Here is a 13246-nt window from a genome sequence, read left to right on the forward strand (position 1 = left end):
ATTTCTGCCAGTTGAGCTCATCACTCACAGTCGGTTTGACTTTGGTGAACACAACTCCCAGAACCCAGAACAGCATGTGCACCTCATCAATAGTTCATGCGAGCCATAAACTACCATTTTTCATGAGTAGGCATGTCTGCCATCTGATTGTGTTTAGCCTCGTTTATCCTCTTCCCCTTCTGCTTCTTCCTTTTTTTCTAAATATTATTATGTCTATCAACTGTGTCTTGTTTGGTGCCGCATGTTTGTAACAGCGGGGCTTAGCCAAGTGAGTGAGTGATTTAGATTCTGATTAAATTAATTCTGCTTCTCTGTCATTTCCAAATGTTTCAAATAAAGGGATTTTTCTTCAGCGGGAAATGACTTATTTTAAAGTTTTGGCCAATACTTCTGATTCTAAGCATAATATGAGAATTACAAACTATGTTACTGTTAAATAAAATCTCCTACAGGTTAGTAAGCCCTTAACAGAGTGTGCTAACAGACAAATATGTGAAATAAGATGTAAAACAGGAAACACATTGACCTTTTGCATAATATCTTCCATGACTTCTGAAGGAACTTATGAGGGGCTGACAAACTGGCGTTACACACCTAAGTAATAATGTTCACATATTGCATTGATAGTTCCAACCCAAACAGTATGGAGAATGTCTGGAAGATCAGTCCCAGTCCTTAATCCAGCACCTTTGAACGTAGCTGTGTGAGAACAGCACGGTCTCAGTGATGCAGCTGCTATCATTTAGAACGAGGGGAGGGTATGCGCTGCAGATTTTGGCTTGTCTGCATGACAGGGCTGTTGATCCTGCACTGTACTAATCATGCAGCAACCCGAGCTGAGACAGGATGATTGCAGGCCAGACAGGAAATGAAGAGAGATAATGATAGGTCAGCCAGCCCTGTGTCACTGCACGATCATATCCTCGAGATGCCTGATTGGCTGCTGCATTAATCGACCTAACAGACGGACACCAATAGATTTCTCTTCTGACAGGTTCTGCAGGGAAGTCTGGTGATGGAGCTCCAAAATCTGTGGCTCTGTGAAGGGATTGGCAGGTGGGCTGATAAGGACAAACTCTCTTCTAATAACTTCTTTACAGTCCTACATAAGCTGCATTGGACTATATTTGAATTGAAAAATAATGTGTTTGGAAGACGATCAGTAACAGCTCAGTGCTTCACAAATGCTTTTTAGGGTTAAGAATGGATTGAGGAAGCTTAATATTGTTCAGGCAGTGCACGCTAAATCGTCACAAAATCCCACACAACAAAGTACCATACTTAACTTTCCCTCTTCTTTCCCACATCCCTCCCTTTGCCTTCAGTTCATTTCACTCTGAATCAAATATTTCACAACAACACTTCCATTTTTTTGTCAAAACACCATTTTTCTTTTGTTATTTATCTTATTTTTGTTACAAAACATGTACAGGCTGTTTAGAACAACAACAAAAATACAATATCCAATTTATATGCAATTTCATTTGTTTAATAATCATCAATTCATTAGGTGAATCCTTTTGGAGCTCCTTCTGATTGTTTCAAGTCCATTGTCCCAAAAGGCCTAACTTCCATCTGGGCGTTGGTTGGTAGGTGGGGTGGGGGGGTTGGTGGGCGAGGTACAAATAAATACATAGGGCAGGATGTCAAGAAATTAAAATAAGGATTTTGATTATTTCTAAATCCAGGTAATAGTAAGTAGAAATTAAGGTGTCCATCAGGGTTTCTCTCAGTTCTCTGCATGAAGCATACATATATATAATTTTCTATATATATATGTGTGTGTGTGTGTGTGTGTGTGTGTCCAAAGTCCATTTTTTTGGATTCGATAAAAAAAGAATGTTTAACAGTTGTCCACAGAATATAGCGTAATTGTTTCAGATATATTTGCTCCTTATCACAGTTCAGTTCATGCGTTAATTCTCCATGATGGCAAATAGCAGGAAGCTGTATTGTACAGTATACTCGTGTGCAACTTAACACACTCACGCATCCAGGCACACTTAATCACACTTCCACGCATTCACGCACACATACAAAAAAATGCACACAAAAGGCCAAGGGGTCTTTCTATAGTGTTGCCACAGTCCTCAACTGCCCCCCCACCACCACCATCAATCACATAAAGTGTCCTGCTGATGTGAGGGGAGGGGGGGGGGGTTTACTTCGGTTTGACCGGCCGTTTTGAAACCACAAATCTCTCTCAAAAAAAATGTAAGAAAGCCAAAAAAAAAACAAAATTGAAAATAAAACAACAACAAAAATGTAGTGTGGACAAACAAAAACATTTCTTATGTGTTAAAAAAAATAGTTGATGAGCAGGTATTCCAAACGCTGTGGAACTATCCTGAGTCGCAGCAGGTCAGAGCGAAGAGGTCGTCTGGTGACTTGTTGAGGATCCAGCAGCCAAAATAAAACACGGCCGCCTTCCTTTGACCTTCTTGACCTCTGTCATCCTCTCAACCTTTTGACCACAGCCCATCATACTTCCTCCTCCACCGCCTCACCCTTCTCCAGCAAGTGCCCTTTTAGATAACACACCTTCAATATGAAGATGGAGAACAACACACGTGCACAATAAAACAACTTCTATCAGGGAAAGAATTGTCCTCTATCTCCTGTGGTCTTAAACACACCTCTTTTTGTTTGTTTTTGTTTAGTTTTTTTTGAAAATGTGTGTTTGCTTTTTTTTTTTTTTTATACCAGGGTGATAACTTCTTTACTATGTCCAGCTTAATTGGGGCGGGGGTCAAGGGGAGGAGCTCTAACGTGAGGATCAGAGAGTGACATTTCAGTTACAGTACTAAGGCTGACCTCACTATAACACACATGCATGCAGACATCAACCCACTCCAGAGCTGGTGAGGCACGCATTGGGGGTTAAAAAAAAAGGTTCTCCTCTTTGAAAATAAAACGCACAAATTCAGTTTGGATGGAAAAAGAAACAAAGAATAACAAAAAAAGGCAGGAACAGGAAATGTAAGTGGTAATGAGAAACAGAAAAAAATATATTCAGAGGCACTGCAAGCCAGTTTCATAGTGTCTAATTGGCAGAGATGGGTCAGGCAGCTAGGGTTTTCCAGTGGCCCTCTCTGGCACAGTTTTCACCCCCCCCCTCTCTATTCCTGTCTGGCTGTCCTTCGACTGCATCGGTCTGTTGTGTCCTGTTGCTCACACCTGGACAGGAAGTGTTTGGTTCATCTGTAGTCTCATGTCCTGAATGCTACCAAGAATCTTCTTCTGATGGCCAGCCAACGTTACCCCTATCCGCAGCAGGTCTCTGTGGAGGGAGGGAGGGAGAGAGAGGAGGAGGGGGGAGAAAAAAAATAAGAACAGGTGGCTCAGTCATAAAGGCAGACAAACATCACGTGACCTAAGTTGAAGTGCAAATTTTACTTTTCACCAAACACTCTACCAGAACGGACACCGTTGCGTCACCTTGGCAATCACCCATTAAATGGTTTCCTGAGAGAATATTAGCAAAATGGGGACACTCATCCGGCTCTGTAGTGAGTGTTAATGCAACGTGCTTATGTTACCCAGCAGGTGGGCCAGAAGAAGGGAGTCAAAAAGTCCATAATGATAGTTAATGATTAAAGAGCAAACTTCTGCTACTGTTTGGCAGCTGGTAGATTTCACAGAATCCACACTAACCCAGTGAGAAAAACAGGGCAGCGAAGCAACAGCCTTTAAAAAAAAAAGAAAAATATTTCTCAGATTTCTCCATTAATAGGCTGTCATTCATACTTAAAATGGGCCTGCGTGTCAGTAAATCAGCTTTAAGTTGCCCACTGTTGCAAAACATTCCTCAGTGCTTAAAAATACATCCGTCAAAAGAAACTACAGCAAAGACTGTGGAAGTGTAAATCAGTCTTTCAGCAAAGAGCTGAAACCGATATGAAATTGTTGACATACAGCTGACATTACTACACTGTTAAAAAGGCCTAGGAGAGAGCACACCTGCTTTTGCCGTCATTAGTCAGACAGCATAATCTAATCATCGTAGCCATGTTGGTTTAACATTGTACAATAATATCACGAGAACCTCTCTTTTCCGCCTGCTTGTTTGATTTCCCCTGTTGATAGTTGAGGAGAGAGCAGACGTCGTCTGGGGCGGCGATTATCAAACTGTTGGGGCTCTGCCACTGTCTGCGTCCTCTCTCCTCAGTCACACACGCATAAATACTGGATAATCTAATATAACAAGCAGACACCATACACTGCTTGTCTCAATGACTTTGTGGCTTTAAAACAAACATGTGCATCCAATCCCACACACATGTCCTTTCCAAATCAGGTTGTATGATCGCGACTTCACACAAATAAATGGTGTATTTTAGTTTTTTTTCTTCTTCTCCGTATTTTGCCGTCCCCATCAGCACAGCGACGGAGGATGAAATGATAATAAATGGGCACCATTAGACGAATTACTGGCCATTAAGGGCAACAGAGAGCCCCAGTACACCACACCTGTCAGCCCAGCCAAATTGAAACAAATTACCCCCACCTCCATTGCCTATTATGCAGCTAATGAGAATGATTTATTTATCATTATAATCCTAATTCATTTATTTGATCATCACTGGCCCTTCAATTTCCATGACTACCATTACATCATTTCCTGTTTGTAAACATGGCGAGAGCTGGTGTGTGTCATCAGCTGGAGATTCAGGAAGCGACTAGTGAAAAAAAACATTCTGTGAAATTGTGTATTGATTTGTATTGTATAATTCCAGAGCAGGTGATTCCATTCTACTGCAAACCTATCCTGACTGAACAATTACATATGAAATTATTGAAAACAGAGTAGGAGATTTTCTGTTTCCTTATGTTGCTTCCTACATAATATTTTTCATCTCTTTCAGTTGCAACAGGAGTTGTGCTGCCAGTAGATCATTGCCTTTATAAAATCTGGTATTATGTCTTCTAAGCATAAAAACATATATTTACAGCAGAATGTCCGCTGTATGTAACAGTTTGGTCAAATGTCCTTTATTTTTCAGCCTTTGCTCACTTATCTATGTCTTATCGTGTTCAGTTTAGCCATGAGACTATTTTTACTCCCTCAAGGTCGGTCTGTACACTAATTTGACTCTCAAACTCAGCCCAGTCAATCACGTTAGGCCTGATTAGCTCCACTCACTCTGCTGTCATCTGGGCCACCAGGTCAAAGGAAGCGAATCCAGCGTTGACGAAGTTGTCACGGTAGCGGCTCATCTTGATGGCATCCAGCCAGTCCCCCACAGTAGTGAAAGTGGTATAGTCTGGCACACAGCGGTCAAGCAAGGGCTGGGACACCCTACATTGGAGGAGGGAGGAGGAGAGAGAGAGAGAGAGAGAAAGAGAGAGAGAGAGGGTTAAGGTCGTCACTCTACTGCCTCTACGGGCCAACCTCACCCCCAAACGCCCCCCTGCTGAGTGCCACCTCTCCTCCTCCTCCCCCCTCTCCTCTCCTCTCCTCTCCTCCAAATGTAAGGAGTTGTGTGCAGGGGTAGGGAGTACAGGGTGAGGGGGTGTTGGTGGAGCACTTTTGTGACTGTAGAGAGACTGGCTGGAGGCTTGGGCGGTGGATGCTGGTGCTGCAGCCGGTCAGGCAAGGTCATGTGTGTTCATTGAGAAAAGTCCTTTAATGAGTACTATACCCGCATTTTAATGCAGCTAAGAAATAAAACATATGTGCTAGTTACTGACTGGACATTTGTCAAAAGATAGAGAATGTTTTTAACATGAACTGTCACGAAACTCCCAAAGTATCCGAACAACTCTGTGCTTCTCTGGTGGTTCATGTTCTTCTTGTTGCAGTGAGATGTCAGAGTGTTGCAGTGGGATTGACAAGACAGTGAAAAAAAGTGAAATTCAATCTGTGCGGTTGTACTGAGTTGCACTTTTAAACCACCTACAAATGTGGTTTAAATCGGATCTGGGAAGATTAGATTCCGTGCGGTTTTTCTGGTCACTTCAAATCAAATTCGGACTGCCTGTATGAATGTGAGCTTAAACAGCAGGCTATAAGCCATATGCCTGTTAGTCCATAATTATTGCATTTGCAGTATATTCTCTCAGGAAGTGTCTGAATGTTTAAACATATGCTCTTCTGGGACATCCATACAAGGATGTGTGCAACACAAACCCCACAGAGGTGGAAAGACTTTGTCTGAAAACGCTTTGTGAAAAAGAGAGAAATATCCATGGCATGTAAACACAGATGTCGTTTACGCGTGTGTGGTTGCATGCTAAGACTGAGTCACGATCTTGTGGAGTCTGGAAGAGGTGACTCACAAACCTGTGCATCTGTTTAGTTGTGTAATTATTCCTTTAACCATCTTGGCTGTTTCTGAAAATGTGTTTGTTCTTGCATAGACCAAAAAAAAAATCCCCTCATGTGCTGATCAATGCTGTAGATAGAGAGGCCACCTTGGAAGTTTTAATAAAACTACGCAACAACTCAGAGAGTGAAGCAGAGCAGATGAACAAGAGAGGTGGAGGCAGAGAGGATGACGGGGGAGTTAAAGGAGGTGAAGAAACAGATGAAGGAGCAAGCAAAGAGAAAGAGCGCCACTGTCTCCTCTCCTCTCTGCTCTGTTGATCCCTGTCATCCTTTTTGATGGCATTAGATTCATTAACAATTAAAAGAGGAATGGGGAGCGAAAGAGGGAGAACAGAGAAAAAGGCATAGAGGGGGGAGTTAATAACAGTGGTACAGAGGCTCCATTGAGTGGTGTAGATGGAGTGATTTTTAATAAGGCCTGTGCTTTGGAGCCCAAGGCCTCAGGCTGTCGTTAACGCCAGACTCTGGCTTCTCTTAATGGAGTATTGTTGGTCCTCCTCCTCTAAAGTTGGCTTCAAAAAGGTTCAGACTATTGCTGGACACATGTAAGCCACAAGCACAAACACAGCAGGAAAGCTGGATAATATTGCAAGCTACTGTAGTAAGACTGCTACAGGCCAAGCAAAATCCATAATGAATACATGTCAAAGTTTCACAGAAAAGTTCGAATTTAACATTGTTAATTTCTGAAGTGTAAACCTCTCTATAGCACTTAACAGTAGGAACATGGATGTCACCAAAGTTCCTTAACGGAGTCAATTACATGCATTATATACAGTACACATACTGTACACATGACCAAATGACTCCTTTGTCAGACAGTGTTAGCTGGGGAGCTGTAACCTCCCGCCACCCTTCAGTGCCGACCAGGATGACTGTCATCCCTCACTCCTCCCTTGTTAGGTTTGTCGGCAGGAGGCCACCTCTCCGCTGGCCCGTTTAAAATCTCGTTAGTGGCTAATTAAAAGGCGCTCCCATCTCTTTTTTGCATCGCCCTAATCGAGCTAATTAACCGCAAGCTTAATCTTCTAAGAACGTCACTATGGTGGCCAACCGAGACCCCGGTTTTCCCCATGAGCCCAACCCAGGATTGTCTGCGGCCCTCCCTCAGGACATAAAGACCCTAATGCAGGGACAGATAGGTAGGTCACCCCCTCCCCCACCTCCTGCTATGCGCTCCAACTCTGCAACCTCCAAAGTCTTTCCAAGAAACAGGTTGCAAAGGAAGATAGTTCAGCTAAATGTAGATGTGACATCATTGATTCGGCTCCCATTTGGTGGAGGAGTGTGCTTTAAGGGCTTTATTGAGTGATTTGGATTTGCATAATGGCTCAGCTCTGCATTTGTGAGAACTAAAGAGTTGCATGGAAAGAAATCTGCACTTTATAGCAGTTAAGAGACTGTTACAGCTGAGTCAGAGTGACTCACATATGCTGTATCAACCTGGACAAGGAATATTTGCACAGCATAAATCATTATCACAGCCGCTGTGGCTAAGGTGTGAATAAAATAGCTCGGCCGGTACTATAATAACTGAAAGGTAAAGTGGCTTCACTCAATAAACTAATTACCCCCTGTACCGTATTACAAGAGGTCTTCTCCAACAATAACATACTAAGAAACTCCAGGGAAGCTGAGACACAGCCGCATAATTAAAAAATATTTCTGAAGTTCTACATAACACACACAACTTGCTTTGATAGGGCTTTCATTCTGATGACAAGGACTTACCCAGTGGACTGTGTGCTGTTGGTGACCACCTTCAGGCTGGCAGCGTTGCGAATGAGCTTATCCAGCGTGGCCACAATCTGGGTGAATTTAGGTCGTAGGTTCCTCTCTTTAACCCAGCAGTCTAACATGAGCTGGTGTAGGGCCGTGGGGCAGTCCATGGGTGGAGGCAGTCGATAGTCCTGTTCCACAGCGTTTATCACCTGAGGATGGACAGACAACAGAGAAATCACAACCACTTCTAAACACTAAGAATGATAAAGTGGGAGGATGGACAACACTAATGGCAGATGGGTTGATGGTACGTGTGAATGAGGCATGAGGGAGATAATGGAAAAGGCCATAAAAGAAGGATTTACATTATATACACAAATTGTGGAGATAAAGGCTAAAGTGAGTGGCGGCTGTGGGTGGTTAAAGATTTGCATTTCATATATTATATGTAAATGTGTGCCTCACAAATACAATTGTGTATATATATATATATATATATATATATATATATATTCAATTCAATTCAATTCAGTTTTATTTATATAGCGCATATTACAATCAGACATTGTCTCAAAGCGCTTCACAGGAACCCCCCTAAGAGCACTGTGGCAAGGAAAAACTCCCTTTAAGAGGAAGAAACCTTGAGCAGGACCCGTCAACTTAAGGGGGAACCAGTCCTGCTGCTAGTCAGAGAGGATGAGGGAGAGAGAGAGAGAGAGAGAGAGAGAGAGGATGAAGGAGAAAGAGAGAGAGAGAGAGAGAGAGAGAGGAGCAAACATGATACAAACATGATACAGTACAGAGCAAACATGACAGCAAGATGAAACAGTGATTATATTGCAATAGATATCTATATATATCGTCGGTCCATAAGTAGGAATAGTAATTTGATAGTAAAGATGAGCATATATATATATATATATATAGTACCACTTATGGGTTCAAAAAAAATCTTAACTCACATCTTGATTGCTCATATCCCAGTACGGTCGCTCGCCATATGACATTACTTCCCACATGACAATACCGTAGCTCCACACATCGCTGGCCGAGGTAAACTTCCTGTAGGCAATCGCCTCTGGAGCTGTCCAGCGGATAGGAATCTTTCCTCCCTGTGGATATGCGAATGAGTAGGTGAGCATGAAATACTGGAGGGATGGAGCACAAACACAGAGTCACACACATACGAGAGGGAGAGAGAGGGTGAGAAAAACAGTCTAAGGGAAACATTGATGCACAAACACATGGGTGCATGCTGTGCCCAAACAACATGCACACACGAGGTTAGTCGAACATTTACAGGAAAATGGTACGTACAAAACAAACATGAAAAAGATACAAGAATACTTGTGTGTTTTTCAACATCAATACATCACCACCATGTTAAAGTCAGCTGTTGCAGATGTATCTCAGAGCCGCAGAGTTTATTAAGTAAATTAAGACAGTTGTAGAAACTGTACACCCATCACTACTCCACCAATGCTTCAAGTGGTTTTTATGCCTGCTAAGACCATTGGAGTTGAATCAAGGCACACAGTTTTTAGGAGGATGTCTCTTTGGCTCTCTGGTTTCACAGAAAACATTTGGAAACAAATGGCTTTAAAATACCCAAAAGTCTAAAAATGGATGTAGCCATAATTCTACCATTTGTAGCCCTTCTGGAAGCTCTGAATTGTTGGATACATACAATATGTTTAAATGAACTGCTTTTACCATTAAATTCAAAACAACCGTGATGTATTGATGTCAAAAACTTGCATTTAGCATCTTTTAATGTTTCACAACACAAACACATATACAAAAACAAACACATACACACAGTGTTCACACTAACTTACCAGTGAGCTGGTGTAGGTAGGATCTGTAGGGTCATCCTCCAGGAAACGGGATAGGCCGAAGTCAGACACCTTACACACCAGATTACTGTTAACCAAGATGTTACGGGCAGCCAAGTCTCTGTGCACGTAGTTCATATCTGACAGGTACTTCATGCCTGCTGCGATGCCGCGCAGCATGCCAACCAGCTGGATCACAGTGAACTGCCCGTCATTGAGCTGGCAAAGGAAGAAAGATTTGTTGGTCAAGGTTGCATGTTCAAAGGAATACATACACAGTGTGTCTGTCTCTTTACCTTCTTGGTCTTACTTGTAGTTCTATTTTCAGTGTCTCTTACTTTCTTTGTATATGTCGTCTTACCCGCATCTTTCATCACAGTGTGATATCTTTCTGAGCCCCCCAATCCCTCCCTGCTCTATATTTTCTTGTACTACACCCTTTTTGCTGGCAGACAATCTATGATGTGACTTTGAGGTGGAGATTCATTTGAGACTTTGCTTTTTTACAAATGTCACCAACTGCCTGAATGCAGCATTTGTCAGATATCTATTGTGCCTCTGCACCTGAGCTTAAGAAGACCTTTTGAATTTCCAAAGAAAGTGAGATAACCAAAAAGACAGATCAAGCAGATTTGGATTGGCTGATTTGCTTGGTAGTGTTGCAATATTGATAAAATCTCATATACAGGTGTAGCCAATATCAGAGCTGTTTGTGTCCGTTTAACATTTGTTTTTTGTTTTCTCACCCTTAGAAAAGAATCCAGCGCCCCGTTCTCCATGAACTCAGTTACGATCATCACCGGTCGACTCTTGGTGACCACACCTTCCAGACGGATAATGTTGGGGTGGTCGAACTGGCCCATGATGGAAGCTTCGGACAGGAAGTCTCGCCTCTGGCGGTCAGTGTAGCCCACCTTGAGAGTCTTGATAGCGACGATGATCTCCCGACGCCCCGGCAGCTTGAGACGACCGCGGCACACTTCCCCAAACTCTCCTGCGAGAGCCCAGGTAAGATAGCCAGAGAAGGGAGAGGTGGAAGGACAGAGAGAGAGAGAGAGAGAGAGAAAGAGGGAGGGAAGAGAGGCATGACGGAAGAGTGGAGGAGAGTGGGGGGAACAGAGGGGAGAGGGGACAGTTAACTGGTTAGAACCAAGGAGCCAGGGAAGGGTAGCAGGAGGGGTGGGGCAGGGAGGGAGGGGCTGCAAGAGAAGCCAGAACTCTAGGACAGTCTCAAGGGATGGTGGTGGAAATGATGAGCATACAGTGACTTTGTACTGTTAAACTACAGATTAACAGAAACAACATGGTAAGTGAGAGGGATGGTGATAGAAAATATGGTGCAAAAACAACTAAAAACAAACAAAAACAAAGTAAAGTAATGATCTAAAACATAGGAGGGAGGGGTCAGGAACAGGGGGTCGGTGCTAAGCTTCAGAGGTGTTGGAGAAGCGAGCACAGTAAGAGGAGATGGGTGGAGATAGAAGCTTGGGGGTTTTCGGAGTTGTGGACGCTGTACGTTTAGAGTCTACACCAAGCGTGTGCAAGAAAAATTAGGCGATGAGCGTGACATGTGGCGAGATGGGTGCAAAGGTGACAAAGTGGGGGAAGTGAGGGGAGAGGGGTTGGGGGGGTGGGTAGGGAAGGAGGGTGGGATTGAGGTTGGGGGCAGAGGAGAGGAAGGGGACAGGGAAGACAGGGGTTGAGGGTTTGTCACTTTAAAGGCGAATGCTGGGAAGCGCGACGGGTTTCAAGTAGTAGCCTCAGCAGTAGAAGAGCTGTCGCAGTAGTAGTAGCAGTAGTAATGGTAGTAGCAGAAGCAGTAGTAGGGATTTCCCATCTCTGCCATCACAACGTCCTCCACTTTGGCTCAGCTATATTTGCCATAATAAAAAACCTCAACTTCACATGGAAAAGTCCTGCAGCTTTTAAGCAGAGATATTACTTTCAAATATATAAAATACATCAAATACTTCACTGTCTAAAAACATCATATAAGGGAGGGGCACTACAGGGGAAACACAACCACATAGTGGAAGAGAAGTGTCAGGAACAAGGGTCACATAGAGTTCTAAGCCCTCTTTTTTTAATAAGAGGTTCAAAAAAAGTGGGCATGATCAGAGGCAGCCGATCCTGGACTGAAAACAATTTAACATCACACACTACATCCAGATAGATTTATTATTTTCGGAGGGATGCAGCAGATAAATATTAGCCGTGCCCTTTGGAAACAAGACTCATGTTATGTAATCCCCAGGCTAACACACACGCACAGCGATTTAATGTAAGATAGCCATAACCTTTTTTGACATACTTGTATGTTTATGACCAAGGGGAGGCCGACTACTCCAATTCATCAATTCTGTTGATGTTTCTGTGTCAATTATACCAAAAAAAAATAAAAAATGTCAGAGCTGTAATTAGTACTGGAGAAGATACACATGTGCTCAAACAGGATTAAAATGTCCCCTTGAGAAATAAATCCTGTCTGTATGGTGTGGCAGTCTTACAATGTCCAAAATCTGTTCCCATTAGATTTACAAAGATTTTCAATCAGTTAAAAATGACTGTTATGTCATACTTGAACAAAATTAATTTCCATTCAGTGCATTGCTCTCATTCCAGGATTGGGCTGCATGTTTTCAGGACATGGGGTGAAACAGTAAACCACCATACCAAAGGTATTACAGCTACTCTAAAATCCACAATAAGGGTGCTAGCACTGTGAGTTACACTATGACTAAAGAGGACACAACTAGTAATACTTTAAACATAAAAGAGTGCTGGGGACATCTGTGAGACTGGGAAAGGGGATCCTAAGAGGTGACGAGTGCGGTAAGAAGGGGAGCAAGAAGAGGGCTAGCGATGAATTGAGTGAAAGTACCGCTTGGTGTGAAGTCCTCTAACGGTATGGCCTGGAGGTGACTAGCAGTCTTCCCCCTGTAGCTCAGGAGCTTTGCTGGGTTACCTGCGCCAATGACCTCCTCGATCTTCACGCAGGACACGTCGATCTCCTTGGCAAACTCGCGCACTGCCTCGTTGGGGTCCTCGTAGGTGAAGGGGTCAATGTAGACTTTCATTCCCGGCGTTACTATTGGGGATTCAGTGGCAAGAACGGGAAAGTGAATCTCTGCTGCCAAAACAAAATCTGCACAATAGATGGCACTGTGTAATGGTTTAACATGCAGAGTTATTATACACTGAAGTACGGGAATGTGGCGTAAAGAACAAAGAAGGGGAATCTTAGCAAAGACACTTACTGTACTGCTGCAGTTTTTCTGTGTACTCCGACTCTGAACCATTTCTCTGCTTTCTGTAGAGACAGATAAAAGACAACCTGAGTCACGTGGACTTAACACAGCAG

The 13246-nt window shown here is 43.1% G+C and overlaps 1 protein-coding gene across 10 annotated transcripts in view; it reads right to left on the minus strand.

Moving 5' to 3' along the window:
* Positions 1-1386: 1386 nt before the first annotated feature.
* Positions 1387-13246, minus strand: part of ephb3b (eph receptor B3b) — a 51488-nt gene continuing 39628 nt past the window's right edge. For 2 of the 10 annotated variants that reach the window (XM_028404857.1, XM_028404856.1), the window contains exons 9-16: positions 13143-13195; positions 12851-12973; positions 10632-10879; positions 9889-10104; positions 9013-9162; positions 8060-8259; positions 5144-5299; positions 1387-3280 (exon numbers count right to left, since the gene is read on the minus strand). In XM_028404857.1, coding sequence (XP_028260658.1) covers positions 3172-3280; positions 5144-5299; positions 8060-8259; positions 9013-9162; positions 9889-10104; positions 10632-10879; positions 12851-12973; positions 13143-13195 — 1255 coding nt within the window. In that variant the 3' untranslated portion in view covers positions 1387-3171. Of the gene's footprint in view, positions 3281-5143; positions 5300-8059; positions 8260-9012; positions 9163-9888; positions 10105-10631; positions 10880-12766; positions 12986-13142; positions 13196-13246 lie in introns of all 10 variants that reach the window. The other 8 variants (XM_028404862.1, XM_028404855.1, XM_028404853.1 and 5 more) reach the window with 5 other exon arrangements.

This window comes from Parambassis ranga, chromosome 4 (assembly GCF_900634625.1).
Source record: "Parambassis ranga chromosome 4, fParRan2.1, whole genome shotgun sequence".
Taxonomy (NCBI): domain Eukaryota; kingdom Metazoa; phylum Chordata; class Actinopteri; family Ambassidae; genus Parambassis; species Parambassis ranga.